The sequence below is a fragment of the Polyodon spathula genome, chromosome 6 (genome assembly GCF_017654505.1).
Source record: "Polyodon spathula isolate WHYD16114869_AA chromosome 6, ASM1765450v1, whole genome shotgun sequence".
NCBI lineage: Eukaryota > Metazoa > Chordata > Actinopteri > Acipenseriformes > Polyodontidae > Polyodon > Polyodon spathula.
In genome coordinates this window covers 14,148,123-14,171,207 of record NC_054539.1, presented here as the reverse complement: position 1 = coordinate 14,171,207, position 23,085 = coordinate 14,148,123, and the positions used below count along the sequence as shown (strand labels likewise).

Here is a 23,085-nt window from a genome sequence, read left to right as displayed (position 1 = left end):
CATAGAAAAATCTAATGCATAGTTTTTTTAAAGTGATTATTTATTTGTTACATTGATTTAGCAATTGTATTATTTACTGTTTCTGTTGGTGAAAGCTGAGATTTACTTCAATGAGTAAACTCATGATATACTGTACTGAGAGCAATGAAAAACAATTCATAATACCACTATGAGCAATACATTTACTAGGATAATATGTCTTACCAGTTGAATTGATTGACAGGGCAAGGGATGCTCTGGAGTCATGAATCCTATTGACTCGCAAAGTAATTTTTTAAAGGTCAAACTATGGCACAGAACAATCAATAAACATCAAATAACGTCAGAAAAAACTTTAGTTTTGTTGTAGTTATTACAGAAACATTGGATTCCTACTGCATGCATATACCATATATATATATATATATATATATATATATATATATATATATATATATATATATGCATGCACAAACAATCAATCAATCTTGCCATCTTAGATTATGTTTTATAAAGCCAGTCATAGTTATGTGACCTTTTAATATCAACATAATAACTAAAAAGACTTTGTTGGTTAGTCTGTTTCAATCAGATCAGGGCAGAAGTGAAGTCAAAGCTGATTAAAAACACAGTAAACACAGTGTTTGAATTTGTTCGCTGCATGGATAAATAACAATGATGTCAGCTCTGCATTAGGTTCCAAGGAATGTGTTGATAATTGTGGAGTGTTGTATTAGTCTGGATTTAGCTATGGGATTGGAACACCAATCGGTGATAGATTGTTCAGTTTAGTGTTTTTTTTTTCCACTTGATATAAATAAGCTAACAAAAAATCTGTAATGAAAAAAACAAATCACTTAATGTATTACGCAAATAAATGTAGCTGATTTATTGAGGCAGAGCACTCGCCGCTAAACCAAATGACTGTTTACACTGCTTTTAAATGAATCTAATACAATACTTGTTAACATGCCACTAGATTAACTCATTCAAAGCAACAGTTATCCTGATTCCTAACGCTTTTCCATCAGAGATAAAGATAACCTGGACTTAAGTCTACAATGAGATAAACAGGGAAACTAAGTGGTGGTAAAAGCAATCGGATGCAATGGTTGTGTAACAAATGTAACTTTAGTTGTCTGCTAAGGATGACATAAATCACGCTTAAAACAACGATTTAGGTTTAGCTTAGCCTTATTAACAGTAAAAATAGGAATTGTATTTATTTTAATGCTATCATATATCAAATGCATGTATCTAACCTGCAGAATAGTTGATAGGGAAGAGCCTTTGTATACTTGTTATTTTATTATTATTGCATAGTTTATAGGAAGCTGCAACATCAGTCTGCTTGATTTAGTTCCAGAATAGCTTCATTTAGAGTGGCATAAAATAAGTATTTCATTGATAGGCAATTACCCATTTATTGAAGTTCAACTGCATTGTATTGTGAGTGGTGAGTTTCAAAGCCTATTAAATGACAAGTACTGTTATATATATATATATATATATATATATATATATATATATATATATATATATATATATATATATATATATATATATCGTACGCGTGTACGACTCGCATGCTTTGTTTGGGTTGATAAATAAATATATTGGTGTTATTCATATGATCTATATATTCCATAATAGAAAACAGACAATGCAATGTTAATGAAAATGTTACTACTGTTGTATAATGTATTTGATGTTTTTTTGAGCTTAGAGGCTGCATTGCTGTTACACTAATTGTTAGCCTTTCTGTTCGGATCCCTCTTCAATTAACGGTTATAAGTGATTTTATTAATGAGATAACACTACAGTTATACCCTAATAACACATAATCACAGATAATCACATTCTTGACTTTACAGTACAGTTCTGAATAGAAGGGGGGTGGGGGGGATCATTTGGCAAAATTAAAATTAATGTTAACATTTTTTAAACTGATTTTCTTCTTATTCTTCCTTTTTCCCGCTTTCCAATCTGTTGTTAGCCCCATTTGCTCTAATCCTGCCACCACAGTTGGGCTATGCAAGCACAGGTACATAAAATGATGCTCTGATGGTGTTTAGTCAGCTTGCCTACTGCACTTTCAGTTGGGAGGGTCATAATAACCTGCACATTGGAGGAGAAAATAAATAGATTAACAGCAAATATTAGCTTTGTGTACACTGACGTATAATGGGTTCAAGAGAAAAAATAGTTCTAATCGTTCTGTAGATATGCTGCCCTGGCAGCATGAGGGCTGGCCTTGGGAAATTGGGTACAGCTTGGCTCCTCGACTGAGCGTTTCATGCAACAAGTGACAGTGGAGGCTTTCAGCAAAAAGAACAGATTGAAGACAGATTGTGCCGAGGAGCGTTGCCAATGTCACAGAGATGGGGAGTGGCTTCGGAGGTGACATTTAATCATGCAGTGCTAACCCAAGACATCTGTAGCAGCCCTCAGTGATGAGGAGACTACATTGCAACATGTTTCAGGTCCCGTAATCACATGAAGAAATATTTGTTTCCAGAGACATCTCGGCGCTTAGCATTAATTCCAATATTTCCCCCATTCACTAGGGGCAGAGTACTGCCTACTCCTGCTGTGCCTCCCTGCCAAAAACAGTAACCAATAAGAACCACTCAAAAGGATTACTCTTTAAACATCTTTACATACAGTATTGACCTGCTGGAAGTCAACAGCAGGAGCAAGAGGCTGCATGATAATCATGTGGTTGTGTAAAAGAAGGCATCTGCTGCTGTGACTGCTGCTGATCATCAACAGGTCATACAGGTCCATCGTGTCCCTTTGTTATCAGCACTTCCCTAATACATTTAAATGAGAGTCCTCACTGTTGGCATTCAGGGATTCTTGAATAAACATGTATGCTAAGACATTTGTGAGTTTTTCTAGAATGGAATAGCCTTTTAGGGACTATATACACACAAAGCCAGAAGTGCTGCAGTAGCGTGGTACTGAACGTCAAGCATTCTAATGGAAATGCAGAATTCAAAAGCTGGGTTCTGTTTGCAAGATTTAACTCATGAATCATTTAAAGAACCTTCTGTCAAAGTTTATTTTATGAAAGAAATAAAATTTTGATATTCAGCTTTGTGAATGTATTCTGCGAGTAGCATGCTACATGTAGCAGACCCTTGTGCCAAACTTTGAGTCACACGTATAAAACTCTCAAACTCTTTTTTAATGAGCTGTAGGTTTTAGCTACAGTAGTGTTACAGAGCAATAATTATTCATATAAAGGATTGCAATTTTAAATTTGATGACATTTTACTATAATTAGTAATGTATTGTAGGTATAAAACTAGTATAGACACAGAAACACTGTTTCTAAAATACAAATGCATGACGTGAGTAAATGTCTGGATTACTGTAAACACTCTTCACAATAGTCCTTTCATGTGAGCAACTGAGTAAACAGCTCCACTTCCCATACAAAGGACATATTGTGATTGGATAATTAGTCTGTGGCTTTAAACATTTCCTCACGGCGGTTGACAGTCTGGCTCGCACAACTTTCCCTGTGATACTTTGTACTCCTTAATGAGAGTTTCCCTAATTGACTTGATGATTTTTTTGGGGTTTTTAAATTAGCACAATTTGGACAAGCGATCACAATCTAATAAACTAAGTCAACCAGACAAGCATGTTGCAGAAAAAATAACAGTGGCATTGTGGAGCTAATTGAAGCAGACAATCTTTCAGCAGGTTTGTAGTCGCTCACTGCAGGATATATCCAAGCAAACAGGGCCTTGTGTTCAAGACTTTCCGGACATCCTCTCACTGATACACTCATTACAGCCATATAAATCAGCTCTAATGAGCCACTGAGCACTGAAAACAAGAATACCCCAGTTTTGACTCATATTAGTTTTCATTCTGACACCACAGTACAGGGGTGAAGAGAAGGTTGCCCTCATGACCTTAGGACCAAACACTGTTGCCTAACAAGAATGACGATGGCACATGCACAACTATACATTCCCAGAGGTTCCCAGTTCCGTTTCTGTTAATGATAGCTCTTGTGCCTTACCTATTACAATATCCCCAATGCATCCCCAATGATGGCATCTTTAATGTAAGGGCATGTTTATTTGGGAACACTTTGAATTTGGTTACCTTTCATTTTAATGAAATTCATAACTTCTTGCTGACTTCTCTATGAAAGTTTTTTAGCTATATATGTGATCAACACATATTGAAACCATGTTATTACTGTTCACTTCAACTGTAAAATCAATCACTTTTATTGTATAAAAGGCTGTGTATGTAATATACTTTAATAACTAACAACTCCACACACTCTTTTTTTTTTTCTTAAAGTTTCATGAAAAAAATGGAAATAACCCAACAAGTCTCATACATATCTTGGTATAAAGGGGGAATAAATCTGGGCTGTAATGTTTATCAGGAAACATGTTTTTATGTACAGTCTGAGAAGCATTATTGTGACTTGGGTTAATCAGCTTTGACAGTTTTTATACACATGCTTTTTAATTACTGTCTACAGTAAATGACATTGTATGTATTGTTTGATTGTCTGGGATGTCACGTGGATAAGCCTATTGTTCCCCATCAAAGGGTTGCGTCCAGGGCGACCAATACCTATTACTGTAGCGCTGTTGCTACAAAAACTCTTGATGAAATATACCAATCCCAATTTTAAAATATATTATCATCTCACAGTGTGTGAGTGTATATATATATATATATATATATATATATATATATATATATATATATATATATATATATATATATATCTGTTGCATCACTGAGATTTATTCTGTTTCTCTGTATGTACATACATGTAGGTACAACATAGAGTATATGTGTGTGTATACATGTACAGTATGTTTACAGAAAAATTTAATCACTGGTTATTAGTAGTCTCTATACACAAACTGTCTATGAATATTTTGTGTGTATTATTGTTCAACTGGTAGAGTTAACAGTGCCATGGGAGGATGCTGTGGATGAGGCGTACGAAAGGAAGAAACTTCAGCAAAGGGATACTGCAGCTGCCAGTCTCAGCTCTAACCGAAGAGTTTAAGTGCGCCAAAGTCCAATTGGAAATGACATTGGTAGAGTCACACGACGGATGTGTAAGGGAGGCAACACCTGTGTTGACAACAGGGAGAAAGTGGGCAGCAAAGGAAGCTGTGGAAGATGCAAAGGCTGCCCTTCATATCAATGATATCATGGGGCAAGTACAGCATGGAAAAGGAGGCCTTGGTCTCAGTTCTCCTATGTGGCACAAAGCAGCCCCAGTTCAATGGAGGGATCTGGTAGTCAATGAGGTGCAAAAACAGGAGTGGAGGACAAGGTGTGTAAAAGCAGTTTCCTAGGCCAAGCATGGAGAATGAATGAAATAGGAGAGTGTAGAACAAAGCAAGGTTGGCTGTCAAGATCTATGACAATGGAACAGAAAAGCATCAATTTCCTCATCAGGTCAACATACAATGTTCTCCCATCACCACAGAACCTTAATCTATGGGTAGGAGAGGATCCGTGGTGTCCTTTGTGTTAATCGCCAGCTACATTAAGACATATTTTGATAGGATATAAGGTGGGTCTTAGCCAAAGACAGTTTACTTGGAATCATAACCAGGTGCTGTGATGTTTGGACTTGGCATTGGAAGACAAGCGCAGCATGACCAACACGTTGTCACCAATGCCAGCAATACATGACACACAAAGAACAACATTCCTCTGTCCAGGAGAGCAAGCACCAAGAAAGTATTAAAACCAAAGAACATCTAGGATAACTGGAAACTGCTAGAGACAGTAAAATACTGGCAGATGTTTGACAATGGCTTATTTGTTCACCTGAGATTGCCACCACTAACCTTTGACCTGATAATGTCTATATCAGCATGCCTTGTTCATCTGGTAGAGTTAACAGTGTCATGGGAGGAAGCTGTGGATGAGGCATATGAGAGGAAGAAACTCTGGTATGCTCAACTAGCTGCGGAAGCAGAACAGAGAGGTGGGGAGTCCGGGTTTACCCAGTGGAGGTGGGTTGTCATGGATTGGTGGCACACTCCACAACCTGGTTTCTCAGAGATATTGGATTCAGTGGTCAAGAGTTGAGATGCATAGTGAAGAACTTATCTGAAGCAGCAGATAATTATTAATAATTTTTAATATTAGATGCATTATTTTAAAATGATTGTATTCTTCTTTTTAAAATGGGCTTTTGCCTTTGCACTGGCTATCTATTTATTACATATTAAATGATTGGTATTTTGATGGTTCTAGAAGTGTTTTGTATAAATGCTTTTAGACTTGGATTATGCACTTTGTTTGGGGTTGGTGTTGTACTGATTGTGAGACCCTGTAATCTGAAGTTATTGGCTAAACCAGTGTAGGCCCATCTGTGGATTTGAGGCCTGGTGGTTTTTGTTTTAGTTATTTCACCACATATATATATATATATATATATATATATATATATATATATGTATTATAAATAACTTGAGAAGTGTTTCAATAATAAATTGTGTCTCTGGCCTTTTTTCCCCTTTAAATAGGATAATTCTAAATGAACCTGAAAAGATGTACTATGTTATTACAACGCCCACTAGTGCTACATGAAATGATTATTAGTGTAATCAATTAATCTGTCAATGGCTGTTTCGATTAATCGATTAATCAGATAAATACCAACACATCACTCAAAAGCTAGTGAGTTGAATCCTTTTAACAGATTCTTATGTACCCAGTACAATATATGTCTCAAGATGATTGCACTTGCTTTGCTATTTCAGCAACAAAAAAATACTCTACAATTTCTAAAGTAAAATAAAGTATTAAATAAAGAATACTATAGTATCTTTCTGAAAAAAAAAAAAAATGATGGCAGCTAAATAGTGCATTGAGACCATTAAAAATTCCACAAATTAACTTTATAACTTTACAAGCAGAAACTATTTATTTTTAAGTTGACCACTTCATAAGACAAAAAAAGCAGCTATATATGTTAATCATTGCTTTTTGATTTTTTTTTTTCTAACAATGGAATGATATGAAAAAAACAATTGCTTGTAAAACAAAACAAAAACGGCTTAACTTTTCTACAGTATTATATTGCGGGATTTACTTTAAACAAATAACCTGTTTTGTTTTCAAATCTTAATAGCTCGTTTAAATAATTATTTGTTGAAGAAAATAAATATTTGGTCTCTTCAAGTCAGTCACGTGGCAATACAAAGTTGCATTTTTGCTAGTCCACAGTATTTGGCTGACGATATAAAAGGGGATGTGACCATGTGAACTGCTCCTTTTGTTATTTTTATGGCGGAACAGCTGAATTACCTTATGTGTACCGTGAGTGTTTGTTTTGTTTGCCGTATTAATTGTACTGTTTGTCCTTTATAGACGGCTAACACATCTGTGAGCTGAGGCCAGCGCCCAACCGGGACTTCACTTTTACTCGCACTGCAGTACTCACTCTGGACTCGTGTTTGTGTTTTGTGTGTGTTTAAATAATGTATCTGTTATTTCGGTACTGAACCTCGTGTTGTTTTAACTGTACAATACACACAGGGTAAACAAACCACAATTTCACCAATACTTTGTTGTTTGTCGTTGTCTTGAGCTCTCCATCTACACCTGCGCACTGCAAACAACTTTGTCAGTTTTTTTTTGTTTAATTGGTATTTAATCGTAATATTGATACTTTTATTGTTTTTGTTATTTATCATCTATGGATTCTTTACATTACATTGATCTGCGTGTGATTTAAATACATAACCTTTACAGTAAAAAAATAAAACATAAATTCTGCCTGTCTGTCTGTTTACGTATTTACCAAACCTAATTTGAATACATATCTACTCATTTTGTCTCATACAGACTCACCGGTAGTGCTGGTTGTTTTATTGTTTTGACAAGTATTAATAACGTTTGTTGGTATATTTTTTTAGCGGGGCGTAATTTGCCATGACACCAGCAGACTGACTTTTTGTTTACAAACTGAAAGCAGGTGGCACACACGGCAAGCGATTTTCTTATGCATTTTCTGAAGGAAAAGAGATTTTGATCCTAGTGTAAAACAAAGTGGGGATATAAAAAAAAAACAAAAAGAAAAAGCTATAGGATCTAGCCCTAGTTATGATTTTTGGGAAACGTTTGCCTTAAACAAATAAACAAACACTAATTATACTATCTCTGCGTTCACTAGATCTTTTAGCTCTGGGAATATCTTGACACTTACGTAATCGGCTTCTCCACAATTACTCTCTTGCTTAAAAGAAACTGTCAGTGTGTGTATGTATTGAGGGAGGGGTTCACGTATGCTTGCTCACTGTTTGTTGAAGAATCACCCGCAGCGCGGTTGTGTGAAAAATGCTTAAGCACCCTCTGTCTGATAAGCATATTCATTAATTTGTGGTTAATCGAACAATTTGAATAATCGTTGCAGCACTAGCGTTCACACTTCTGATAAACCGAACTACCTGATGAGATGTAATTTAGAACCGGACTCGAGACTACCCTGAGGAGATTTCGCCTACGGTATTAAACGCTCCGTAGTTTGGACGCAAACTCTATTTAGCACTTTTAAGCTGGTTCAGAGGCATAGTGTGGACAGGGCCAAAGATGACACCGGCTACAAAAGACGGACTGCGACTCTATTGTCATTTTATTAACACACAAATTGGCTTACTTGATTTGAAAAAGGTCTTGAACGATACCAGCAAATTCCTACTCTGCTTGTTTGATTGAATGAGTAGTACACAATAAGCTTCAATATGAAAGCAGAACATTAATTTCAATAAACACGTTTTTAATGAAAAAAAAGGAGCCTAGTTCACTAAAGCCAAAACTGGCTTCCGTTATTTTTAAATACCACTGATTCTGATTATACTACTGTTTAATAACAGGAACAACATTTTATTTAAGGTTAGTGTTGAACTTAAACACGTTCATGCCTGCCTGTACCCCTACCCTCACTTAGCGCCCTTCCAGGTCGGGAGGAAGATTTGCAGCTCAGAATCCTTCTGTCCCATTCAGAGGGACACCTACTTACCAACATGAGGTGGAATTGTTTTGGAGGCTTGATTCATATGGTGGGGCAAAGACCTCGGAAAACTAACATATATTGTCAATGGACATATAGGGGAGGGATTGGCATTTCCTACTTTCAGGAACTATTCCTCAGAACAAACCTACTGCAGTTGTTTAGGAGAATTGATTTTATATGGTGGAGCAAAAGCCTCTGAACACTTAAGGTTGTAATGCAATAGATCTGGTTTCTATACCAACTTTGTGTATAGTCTTCTGGCACATTTTGATGTGTAAAAATATTGTTTTAAAGATTTGACGTCTCATACTTCAGGTCTTCTCAAAAACTGAAGCATCATCTTTCAAGTTGCTCTTAAACAGCCCGTTTGCATCCAAATAATAATAATAAAATAAACAGGTCTATAATAATAATAATAATAATAATAATAATAATAATAATAATAATAATAATAATAAATACCAACAACAAAAAGGGCTTGTATACGTATGCTTCTAAATACGTAAATATCTTTCTTTGAATTAATACATTATAAAATACATGCTTTTTTTCTTCTGTTATTTTCATGCTAAGAAGACAATAAAAGTACGTTTGCTTCTTTTTTTTCACGCCAAGTTTGTCTGATTCGTGGAATTGAAACTGCATTTCCCCCCCCAGACCACCTTAACTATTGAGGGGGGGTGGGGGGTGGGGTACATTTTAAGACTATATTTAAGTTATAACTAAGTTTTAGAGTTAGAGTTTTATCAAGCATATTTCCAACTACTATTTTTAGAGAGAAACAAATCTGAATTCCTCAAATATCTCATATGAAGCCTTTGCTTATTAAATAATTCATTATGTATTTCACGATATTAATTAGGTTATTGAAAATGATACATCATGTATGTTATGCAGCGCCTTTTTTTTTCCTCTATAGAGAGACCACATAATTATACATGGCTCTAAACTCCACTCCTTCATGACCTAACATAAGCTGGGAACATTAACAGCAAACCATAAATACCCCTGCAATTCAAATTACAATGATCCTAAATGAAAAAAAAAAATCCTTGCAAAGAGAGATTGTGGTCCTTCTTTAATAATGTGAAGTTCATGCGCGCTCTCCTTGTAATTATCTTTATCGGAAGACCCATGTTAATCTACATGTTTAGCAGAAAGAGTCCAAATCAAAGAGAGATCTGCATCGAAGGAGTCGGTTTGAGCTGTTTGTAAATTGTTTGCATAAACAGAGGAGGCTGGTAATTGCTGTCTAGGTGCAATTGTTGGTCTAGCATAAACTTGATCCAATCTTTGCAAGTTAAAAAAAGGAATGTACATATGTGTAGCCTAAATGTTTTTAACAGCACCCCTATACACAAAGATAGGAACACAATTACAAAACAGCTACATTGACCTATAAGTAGAGTGAGGACTGGGTGACTGATAAGAAAAACAATGTATTTGTTCAACAGAAGATGTTAATAAAGTTTTGAATACGAATCCCCAACTAAAAACGAAAAGAAAAGGCAAGTCGTAAACAAGTAAAATAAACTCTACTGCAGTGAAATGAACGGTTTAATATACTGTCTGTGAGTTTTACAGGGACTTTCTCTCTCTCACCACAACAACGAAAGATCACTGACGTATATGTTCCTTTACGAAAGAGAAGGTTCACGTATTTTCTGGGGATGCCATGGATAAGTTTGACTACAGTTTAAGAAACACTGGTTTGCAGTATTTTAACCACAGCATGATGTTCTGTAGACACATCGCATAATTAAAAAAAACAAAAACATCAATAATAAAAACTTTATTCCACAATGCCAAATACGTAAATATCGGAAATATTCTGCTACACCAGTGATTTACCGGCCTTCCGTTGGATAATTTGCATCTGCATGTCATAACGTATGTCACCAGAAAACGAGTTTTACACAGTCATTTATTAAATAATTATCAATTATTATTAATTAATTAATTTCATTTAAATACATGTCGGTTGCACAAAGTTCGATCCACCACGATTAAAACAATATGCTCTCCAATTATATGTACTGTATTGCGACATTATGTACTGACATATTATATATATATATATATATATATATATATATATATATATATATATATATATATATATATATATATATATAAATATATTTCGCATTTAAGGAGGTGTTTGTAACGATTGCTCATCGAGTCTCGTCGGGAGCTTGCGTTCGTCTTCAAGAGTTACGATGACCTCAATGCTAAACATTGCCCTTTCCTAAACGTTCAAGGATTTGGTTCAAGTAGAAACCAAACCAAGTTCATCCAAAACCCTTTGATTGAACATGCAATCATTCTTATTTGTACTCTGTCTTGTCTTTAAACAGAAGAATTTTCGACCTCCTGGAGCTAATAATCGTATATATATATATATATATATATATATATATATATATATATATATATATATATATATATATATATATTATTTTTTTTACATCTTAGCTAGCTAAAAAAAAAAAAAAAAAGACACAGATACAACAACGTAGTATCAGGCTGCATTTGTAATTTACTTAACATACTTTACATTTACATATACCTATAATAAAAGGTACATATTTAGTTTGTAGAGTTACCTATATTCTCACTCATACACCAAGTGAACTTGTATTTTTACAGGTTATAAATTAAATATGTAAGCTTAAAGGAACAAAAATAATTTTAATAGTAAATGCATGTAAACCATAACAGTACATTTCTAGAGGTACTATAAATGTACTATCAAACCTCAATTATTTTGTGTAATTGTGTATAGGAGGCCTGGTTAGTATATAAAATGGAATTCATATACTTTGTCTATAGGTGTCCCATACAATAGCAATTCCAAACTTTGTGTCGGTGCTTTTATGGCAATATGTCTCAAACAGATGTCGGGGTACAATAGAGAGAAAAAAAATCAACGGATTTAGAGTAGAAATTGAAGGCAATTAATCCTTTTGGACTGGACAAAAAGAAACGCCCCTTTGAGCTGATTGGACACGGGAGTAGTTACACTTGGGGATTGGGAACACGATAAATTGTTCTCCCAATACCTGCTTTATCGCCATCGTTGTGATCTTCAGGTCAAGAAAAGGAAAGTTAAGAGATATTTGAGAGCCATGACTGGAAGAGAGGATGCCTCTGATGGAAAACCAAAGGGAAAAGCATTAGCCCCCAGTGCTGGAAACGAGAAATCAGTCAGACTGAACGCATCTGGTTTTAGATCCAAGGGCTTCGGCATTACAGATCTGCTTGGTTTGGAGACGGAGCTGAAACCCTCCGCTGGTCCTGAAGAAGGTTACAATGTAGAGGGTCACCGCCCCCGGATGGGGGTCCTTGCATTTGCAGGGGGGTCCTTGCCCCTCGGTCTGGGATTCCTGTGCAGTCTGGCAGCCCAGCAAACCTCAGCAGCACCCTGCTTCCTTCCGAGTCACGTCCCTGTTCTTCACACTAGGACAGAAGCACAGTTTATGCAGAATGTGGAGCAACACAAGAAAAACTACTCCGGTACTTTTTATTTTTTATGCTCTTGATCTTTTTTTTTTTGCATTGTTTTTAGTTGTGTTTTACAGCAGACATTTAAATACGTAACATAATTTAAAGTTTTTTTTCTTCTTAACCAAAGAAGCCTAAACAATAATATATGCCTACATTGCTATGTTTCAAAATAAAAGACAGAGAAGATTGCTTTATTTCAGAAATGTATAGTGAAACGTTTTCGTTTTATATTGCCCAACAATAACATGAAATGAAAGTTGACAACTTTCACGTGAAACGTGCACTTTGCCACATTTATCCTGGGAGCTGTCCATTGAGTGCTATTCGTTTTGAATGGTGCTGAAACAAAACGCGTTCCTTTATTATCATTACCCCAATAATAACCTGGCTAATTATGTGCAGATATAATCTTATTTTATGAGAACAATTTCTAATATTAAAATACTAATATGGGGAAATGCTACAATAAAAGCTACACGTGGCGCAACAGTAGCCTAGTTTTGTAAAGAATCGAGAGACATTTATTTTATCCAGAGTACAGGTTTAATATACAGATAGTTATGCATTTATAATAATGATACATTTTATTTTAATATTGTAATACATACAGTTATATGTGGAAACTTTCATATAAATGCTCTAGCCTACCGTGCACTTATGAATTAACAACGTGCAAGTGCCACGTTGACAACATTGAAGTCATCTTTTTAATGCTTCTTTCTTCTGTTATAAAGCACAGATTAAGTCATTTTAAAGACCAGTACTATCTAATATTAAATGGAAACATAAAAATGTATTTTTTTTAATCCTTTAGACGATGATAGTTTTTCTGGAGACCTGAACGACTTAAAAAACTCAGCAAACTCCCGAAATAAAAGGAAAAAGAGGCGACACAGGTATTTCAGTTTCTTTTAAAATATTTCTGTTTTTTTTTTTTTACATGTTTTAATGGGATAATTTAGCAGTCAGTTAAAAACAGTCATTATGGAATACTTAATTAAACACAAATATTATACATGACACTTGTTGACCTGACATTTTGCTTAGGTTTTAGTTTTTATATCATTTGGGATAGCAAGACCTCTCGTGTGCAGTTACCTGTACATATTTAATTAGCAACACACAAACATTAAGCATTTGTTATAAAATGTCAAGGAACAGAAGTTTTTGTTGAAAATACTAATGAATGAGTACACAAGTGAACAATTAATGTGCTGTAAAACTGAATGTTTAAAAATGGGCAGTGTAAAGAGTTTATAATGTGTTGTTTAAGAGCTATGTTTGTTTTTTTTAAACACTTGATTTGCAGTGTGAATGTGAATATTGGTTCAATGCATTTCTGGTAGCATATTCTTTTCTCTCAACTCGTCCCCTCTGATTTTCAGGACAGTATTTACTGCTCATCAACTGGAAGAGTTAGAGAAGGCGTTCCACGAAGCTCACTACCCCGATGTCTATGCAAGAGAAATGTTAGTCATGAAAACGGAATTGCCTGAAGACAGAATACAGGTAATAACATCACGTGTAATTTAACTTAAACGTGCGGTTGAGTTTGGCAAACATTCAGACGAATACAGGATGTGATTGTTCAAACATGTTTATTCTTTTTGATTAATTATTATTGATTTCTGTGTTTGTGTCATTAAGAAAAATAATAATGTAGGCCTAAGATTAATTAGATGACACAAAACGCACTAGTATTAAAAACACACGCCTAATTTCTGCAAGTTTGAAAAAAAAAACAAACTTTAACTTAGCTTGTAATTTGCAAAATATTGTAAAACAATGTATTAATTGTGTCAGCCATGCGGAACAGTTGTAAAATATGTCTAATGTTATGGTGACTTATTTTCTAGGTGTGGTTTCAGAACCGGAGAGCAAAGTGGAGGAAACGCGAGAAATGCTGGGGTAGAAGCAGCGTGATGGCTGAATACGGGTTATATGGAGCAATGGTGAGGCATTCCATACCGCTTCCAGAATCAATAATCAACTCAGCTAAAACTGGAATGACGGGATCTTGCGCCCCCTGGCTGCTAGGTGAGAGAATACTTCCATTTTTGTTTTAAAATGTTGCCGACTGCATCATGAGTGCAATGATTATTCGAATTCTTATGTTAAATCATTTAGATTTTAGTGATAATTAGTATTGCCTAAAAATGTATGCAAATCTACAAAACATCAACGTCATCAACAACAACAACCCCAACAACAACAAATTGCTTGCCTAATTTAAAGTTTATCGGTAGCCAATACAAATATATTTGCGACCTAAAACTTTCTTACTTTTGTTTTGTTAGGTATGCACAAAAAGTCTTTAGATCCAGCAAAGAAGCTCAGCAACGTGTCAGAAGGAAGTCATTCAGAATCTGGTTTAGAAGAAACGAAATTAAAAGACAGCGACATCCAGTGGGAAAATAATGTAAATACAATGGACAATTTAGAGGATATGGCAATTGACCTTTCCAGCCCTGCAAAACAGGACATAAAAATCACTTTGAAACCGTCTAACATGAAGTCACAAAACAAATCACGCAGCGAAAGCTAAACGCATGTAGTAGATAATGCAGTTTTAACGGACACTGAGACTGTGAGTAATATTATGAAGTGAATACAGCACAGCAATAAGCAGCCGAATCATACACCAGGGGCTTACAGTTATATTCTAAAAAATAATTATAAATACATTATAATTTTATGTATATTAATTTAAAGTGTCAGCGACAGGGTTTTTGGATCCATTTGTATTTAAGCAGTATTTGGGAGAAACTGCACATATTTTTAATGCAGAATATCAAGAAATGTATAACTTCAACGTACATATACAACGTTACATTCAAACCGTACCTCTCTTGAAAGTTTTTCACGTGTTGTATATAATGTAGTTCTTACAAAGCTTTAGATTTCTTTACATGCGTTTATAAGAAACACCCGTAGCAATATATTTCTACTAGGCTTGAATGAATGAAACATAAACACTGAAAACGAAATAATTCTTCTATAGATGTATTATTATTATTATTATGCAATGGTTTTGTATACTTTTCAATGTTTTTATGCACAATAGTGGATCTTTTTTTTATATAAAAACTTTAAACTATATAGACCATGCATGTTGGTCTGTTGGTATTTGTATCTCAAGCACTTTAGCTATATGGATTTTGAAAGTTTTACTGGGTAATTTTGTTTGTGAAAAAAAAAAAACATTTGCATCACTATGCATTACAAATATTTAAAAGAAAAAAAAAGTGTAAATGTATTTTGTCTGGCACTTTATTAAGAATGTGCAACTCACAGCCCCCATGCAGTTAAACATTTAAACACTTTTAAACATTTAAACATATATTTCTTTTTGTAGTACCATTGTCCTAATTTGAGTACAGGATACTTTATGGTAACACTATGTAACACAATTTTTGTTCCTGGTTAGTAAGTGTTATTTCCTAATTGCTTATGCCTCAAAAGTATAGAAAATGGCTATTATTCCCCACAAACTTTGCTTTTGTGACCAGGACAGTGATATTTTGAAATGTACCTACTTCCAATGAGAAAACAGTCTTTTCGTTCGTTGAATCCAAATTAACTTGTATTTGTACTAAAGTAATACAAAAATGACTACAAAAGATTTAGAAGTGAGTAGTTTATCGGGATTTACGATTATACTGTAAATCACTTTCACGAATCAGCCCAAATGTAGTCTCCCATCATGTTCTCGTTATACTGTCCTTGGTAGTGGTGTTCAAAGTCCAGTATATCCTGGTGGAAGCGCTCGCCTTGCTCCTCCGAGTACGCTCCCATGTTCTCCTTGAATTTATCAAGATGAGCATCAAGGATATCGTCTTTGAGGACATCCTACAGCCCATTGTGCCGTAGTTCTTCACCAGAGTCTCAACCAGCTCCACATAGTTTTCTGCCTTGTGATTGCCCAGGAAGCCCCGAACCACTGCGACAAAGCCGTTCCAAGCCGTTTTCCCCTTACTAGTGAGCTTCTTGGGGAATTCATTGCACTCCAGGATCTTCTTTATCTGTGGTCTGACAAAGACACCGGCTTTGACCTTTGCCTCAGACAGCTTAGGGAAGAAGCCTTGAAGGTACTTGAAGGCTGCCGACTCCTTATCTAGAGCTCTGACAAATTGTTTCATAAGGCCCAATTTGATGTGCAGTGGTGGCATCAGCACCTTCCGGGGATCCACCAGTGGCTCCCACTTGACGTTGTTCCTCCCCACAGAGAACTCGGTCCGCTGTGGCCAGTCCCGCTTGTGGTAGTGCGCCTTGGTGTCCCTGCTGTCCCAAAGGCAAAGATAGCTGGGAAACTTGGTAAAACCGCCTTGGAGACCCATCAGGAATGCCACCATTGCAGCCTCTTGATGCCATCTCAGAAAAATGTAGATATGTATCCACTTAGGCAGCTGGAACTAAACTGAACTGGTGGGCTTAAGGCCCCTGTATTTATACTACTATCTATATTACTGGAAAGTTCTAGAAAGTTCTAGAAGTTACTCCAAGTTTACTCAGCACTGAATCTATCTGGAATGTTCTGGAAAATAGGTAAATTTCAAAATATCACTGTCCTGGTCACAAAAGCAAAGTTTGTGGGGAATAATAGCCATTTTCTATACTTTTGAGGCATAAGCAATTAGGAAATAACACTTACTACCCAGGAACCAAAAAAAAATAAAAAAATTGTTACCTGGTGTAATTTACTCAAATTTTGTTAACAGCAAGTCTAAATGCAATGTATCAAATTACATAAATTACATAAGTACAACTTGTGTTTTGATATTTTGCAAAGAAAAATGTATTTGGTTAGAAGAGATTTTTCATGACTGCTTTCTGATGAATGTAGAATTAAACTTAAGATACACTTCACTTGAAGCTACTCTTAACACTTCTCTAAATGACATTACGGGGCTGATGTAAGGATAGGTGCAGTGCAAACAACTGCGGCTGCAAAATTTAAATTGCATTGCGGCCAGGCAATTATTTTGCACTGTGGCCTATTTAAGAGCAATGCAAATTACTCAACACACACAAACAATGATCTGCAATCATGATAACGAGGGTCGCAATGAGCGCCGGGGTATTTAGCGGCTGCACTTACAGCCCAGAGGTAAGGTGAGTTAGGACGAGTAAGGCCTACATCAGTTATGCTACCAAATAGGCCATATGGTCGTCTAAAGTGGAGAAAGTCAATGCTGTCGGTGTTACCAAGAGGAAAGTCAACCATGTGAAAGGTGGCAGGACCTGCAGCAGCGGAGAGGCAAGCGGAGGGACAATCCATCCTAAACAAAGTGACCCTGGGTTTGAATATGCTGGGTCGGCTCCATCTTGCCTTTCTCTGAAGGTTTTCCTGCCTGTCCTCAACAAGTGCCAAGTGTCGCCACATCAGGAATTTTGTCACAGCAGCCATCCTGAGGCCAATGACAGGTCTCTGAAGGTTTTTGGTTTTATACAGCTCTTAATTACTCATTTCTACAATGGTTTGGAGTGGTCAGCAATCCCAAGTGCAAGGCAAAATCCTTACATCTCATTATAATGTTGGCGCCTGCTGAGTATTGCAGATCCCCGCCCAGTTCAATGGTCTTTTCTTTATTTGAATGCATTTCAATATGATTTCAATTGATTAATAATGGCAAAGTGCTAATTTGATAGCTGTGCAGAATGGCAGTGAAAACCATTCTTTACATACGCCACATTTTTTGTGACTGCTAAAGTCCCACTTTAAGCCAGCTAACTTTTTTGGCAGCAGTGTGGGTGTTTTACAGTGCAAATCACTTTGGACGTATCATTACATCAGCCCCTATATTGTGTAAAACTCACTGATGTAGTGAAACCACTCTTCTGAATTGGATGGGAACGATACAATTGCAGAATCTGTTCTATTTAGAAAAGTTTGTTTTTATATTGAACCCATAGAATAAACCTTATGGTGTTAAATATATCAGAAGGGGTCTACATAGAAGCTAAACACACCAAGAGTGAAAGGCCATAGAAACCATGTGGTTATATATAGAACACTTATATATGATATTTCAACACATTAAACATTAGCTCCGTGCTACTGTTTAAGCTACTTACAAGACAATGATAACTTCACATGACAGTTCTTTGTGCTGAGACCTGTTCGTAATAAAAAACAAAATGCATTGTAATGGTGTAGATGTTGATTAGCCCTCTTGCCAAGGAGAAGAAACCCCAGCCTTGCTTCAAAATACTGCTGCATGTCGTGAAAAAAGTGGCAAAGTTCTAAATGTTATTTCAGTGTGTAATACAATTATTAGACTGAAGATGGCAGTGTTTATCACCGAAAAGTAATAGAAAAAAACGTGGATAAAATCAGGTATTCAACTTCTACATATCCTATTATAATTCTTGATATGTATTTTTTGTATGCAACTGTAATAAATAATAAATAAATACTACTACTACTACTACTACTACTACTACTTCGGTCCCCAGTGGGAGGTACTCCCCGTTGGTCTCCAGGGGAGCTGGGGATCTGGGCTGGAGGGTCCTGCACGGAGCGCTCGCGTCAGGAGAGATCCTGCGTCACTTTACCGACTCGGACGCCGCATGCCCTTTCTGCGGTCAGTCCGAGTCGGTAGCCCACATTTATTTTCTTTGCGCCAGGCTGCAGCCGTTCTTCCTGCTACTCAGGAACCTTCTGCTGCAGTTCTGGCGGCATTTCTCCCCCACCCTCCTCATCTTCGGGCACCCTGTTCGTGGCTCCAGCAAAAAGAGAGACCTCCTCGTCAATCTGCTCCTGGCTCTTGCTAAACTGGCAATTTACAAGACCAGGAAGCGTAAGATGAGCGGGGGAGGTTTCTTTGACTGCGGGGCCATGTTCAGGGCCCTCGTCCGCTCCCGGATTCATTTAGAGCACGCCCACGCGGAGTCTGTTGGCGACATGGCATCGTTTGTCGACCAGTGGACTCTAGGGGGCGTGCTCTGTACCACCTCCCCTTTTGTTTTGAATATTTAATTTGCAGTCTTTTTGACCGGTTTTCGTTTAATTAGTAAGGCCCATCCTTTTTGGCACCCCTAAGGGTGCTAATTTGAATTTCTTTCCAGCTGTCTTTGGACAGCTGGTGTAGTCCCATTAAAATGGGCCTTAAAATAGGACTACTACTACTAATACATATAGGGCTAAATGTGGTGGGTGGAAAATCTAAAATTTACAACAGTCTTTTTTTTTTTTGTGGCTTTGCAGTCAACCTGAAATAAATACAATGAAAAAAGTCACCTGAATATGAGTAATAGAAGACCATGGTCTGACGCAATCAATCTTTGAATCACGTTGTCTTAATGATAGTGTCTTTTGGATGGAAATATGTGGTACAGTCTCATTTTCTAACAGTAATGGAATTACTTCAATAGCTTAATGAGTTGTGAAAAATCTCTCTCTCTCTCTCTCTCTCTCTCTCTCTCTCTTTCTCTCAAGAAGACCATGTATCCTGCCATACTTTTGAATAATCAGTTTATGTTACCAGTTCATTTCATAGGGTCCCACTTGGTCCTATCTAGTTTTTGCAGCATGTAACATGAGTGTAAGGCTCAGGTGGGCTCCTATTATCTGTAACACATAAGTGAATGAACAGTGCTTTGGCAGGGACAGTGGCTTCACATAAAACACAGCTATCAATGGCAAAATAAATGGGACTTGGAAGATAGAACAGGAGCATAATTTTGGACTATCTCAAGCATGCAAATTAATAACTGCAGCAAAACATCAGTAGTGGGAATTACAGTATTCAAGTTTCAGTGTGGAACCCTCCTGAAAAAAAATATTAAGATATTAAACAAATCTAAAGCAGAAATCATTTTGTTAACGAACAACGGTATGCAGTCCATTGGATTCCTGAAAGCTCTCTGGAGCACTGCTGGAAAAAGAAAGTATTGATATACATGATTTGGCATTCTCCAATGAACCCACTGTGCAGCAGTATTTGCATCCTCTGTTCACTCATTTAAAATTGACATCCACTCATAACTATATCAAATACTGTACAGTTGTATATCTTTATGGCAGCACCACTGTCATTGTTCCTCGTCCGTGCTGTGTTAGAGGCAGTTTACAATACACACAGCACCATTTTTACAAATATTTTATTCATCCACTAGGTGGTGCATAAGTGTTGATTACAATATATAATACAACATACATAATGTATTAAACATTTCTGTTGATATGTCAATGATTGTGTTTATTTCCATTCTCCGTTTACGTTATCTACAAGGTAGCTCAGTGGTGAAATTGGTTGTAAGACACCTGTGGAATGGCATGAGATTGGACCAAATCATCCCCTAACCCAGCTTTTAAGAGCAACAAAATACCCCACAATTCAGCAAAACAAATGTAAATAATAATAATAATAATAATAATAATCAACTAAATGAATACAAATAATATACCAGGGTGATTGGCTGCTCAACTGTGTTGAATGCACCAATAGTTAACTTCACTGTGACACGTGTGATCAGATAATAGAGTAGATACTTAATTTAATAGCCGAATGAATACTTTTATTTATAATAACACCATCCAGGCTGTCCACATACTTTCTTTGGTCATTCCTATATAATTGAGTTACCCTTCATATGCATCTCCAAAAAGTTTCTTTGGAACTAGCGACTTAAACCAAGTGTGCCAAGGTTCAAGACTGTCAACATGGCAATTCTCCTTATACGATTCAGAACATGCCTTAGCATTTTTTTTTCTTCAGTGTAATTTAGCAAAGTTGAAAGGTTTAAATTTGAACTGCTTATAATGACATTTTACAAGAATGTTTTACAGGAATGTTTTACTCCCGCTGACATTTCTACTGATCTTTTGCACCTAATAAATGCAAGTGTCTGAGTCAATGGTAAAGTCATGTAATGTAATGCAATGTTGTTGCTGTTGTAATTTGAAACAGCCTTCCACAGTACAAAGTAAACAAGGCAACACAAACTCATTTTCTCTGTGACTTGCGTTTTCAATCAGTGAAATTCTAGGTTTGGGATGCTTCACTGAGAATACTAGAATACCTTGAGCAAACATTCCTCAAGTGGGATGGATTCTATAGTGTAGCACTACTATACAGCCCACCCGAGCTGGAATAACCCAGTGTCACAACACATAAAGGAATCCAGAAAGCCGTTAACTATTTTAAATTTGGTTTCTCATCTCATTTGTGAAAAATCCTTCAGTTTGAAGCCTAGAATCAACCAGCTTGCAAGACTGTTACAGTTAGGAGTCTTAAATTGCTCTTGCTATACTTCAAGTAAGGATGGTGACTTGAAGGACAACAACTCCAGCATGGTCTTCACTGTCAGCAAAGCGGTATACAGCTGGCTGTATAGATAAAGCCTTTTTTTTCAGATAACAATATAGATGTGGCCACGTCCTCACGGCTACCATTGCAAGAGCAGCAGAAATTTCTGGCTCCAAAAGAGTGGAGCTATTCCAAGCTGAGGGCAAAACTCTATAATATTAGGCTGCAGCAAGCAAAAACCTCCACTGGCAGAATGATCAAATCAGAAGATAATCTCAGAATTCGCAAGTTTTTCAGTGCCAATTAACGATGCCAACATGATATGGAACAACTCCACATTTCCTCCAGCTGCATACATCAATAATGGGATAATATGGAAAATACGCCCAAAGAGGAAAATCAGACATATTATATCCTATTGAGATGGGCAGTTTCTTGCTTGTTTCATTCTATTTTTTCTCTCTATCTTTACTATTTTCTTTATGTCTTCAAAATATTATTTTGTGACTGTCCTCGATTTAAATGACCTAAGTCCATAGTTTTAAACAACAACCTGTGTATGTGATTGTGTCCATCCAGTCCTCTAGGAACATTCTGCTTATGTTTACAAGAACTCAGTTAAACCCTATCGCCACAGTGATAAATTAATCATATGCTGTTCATACTGTATAGCATTACAGTACAGTATATCCAGAACCCTGAATGCTCTTGTGGCAGGCTACTGCCACAGACCGGTTGTTATTCAATGCAGCCATTAAGCCAGTAAAAAATGGCCGCTAGGCTTGTTGTGCATGGATTGTACTAATTACAGCTCAGAGGAGTCTAGACTTCATATAGAAAAAATAAACTTTATTGTCATATTATTTATTTAAAATGTATTTCTAGTATCAGTTAATGAATGAGATGTATTTACTTTGAACACACATGCTTTGTGTGTATGCAGTCAGACCAATAATAGCCCACATAATTTTAAACTCAGGATTTTTTCGTTGAATATAAATAGATGTGTAAAATGCGCATGTTCTTTTGTTGAATTTGTAGCTTTACAATAACATTTAACGGCTGTTTCAATCAGCACATTCTCACTGAAAGTAAAATAAACAAAACTGTTTGAAAACCTGAACTGATTAACCCTTTATTGCCCTGGGTATTGTATGAATGACCCCTACTGTCTGAATAGTCGCATTGTATGTTTGCATAAAAAGACCTGACTAAACCCGCCACGGAGCATTCCCCTTCATCGAAACTTTAGCTTGTCTGCCTTTGTTTAGGTGGGCGGTCCAAAGCCGAACTGCGGAAGTAAAAATAAATAAATAA

At 36.3% G+C, this 23,085-nt stretch overlaps 1 protein-coding gene across 1 annotated transcript; it reads left to right on the top strand.

Moving 5' to 3' along the window:
* Positions 1-12,138: 12,138 nt before the first annotated feature.
* On the top strand, positions 12,139-15,115 carry LOC121316507 (visual system homeobox 1-like). The gene is made up of 5 exons (XM_041251540.1): positions 12,139-12,526; positions 13,332-13,413; positions 13,903-14,026; positions 14,374-14,554; positions 14,815-15,115. Exons 1-5 carry the CDS (start codon positions 12,139-12,141, stop codon positions 15,060-15,062), a joined length of 1,023 nt encoding a protein of 340 aa, XP_041107474.1. The 3' UTR covers positions 15,063-15,115.
* Positions 15,116-23,085: the final 7,970 nt, after the last annotated feature.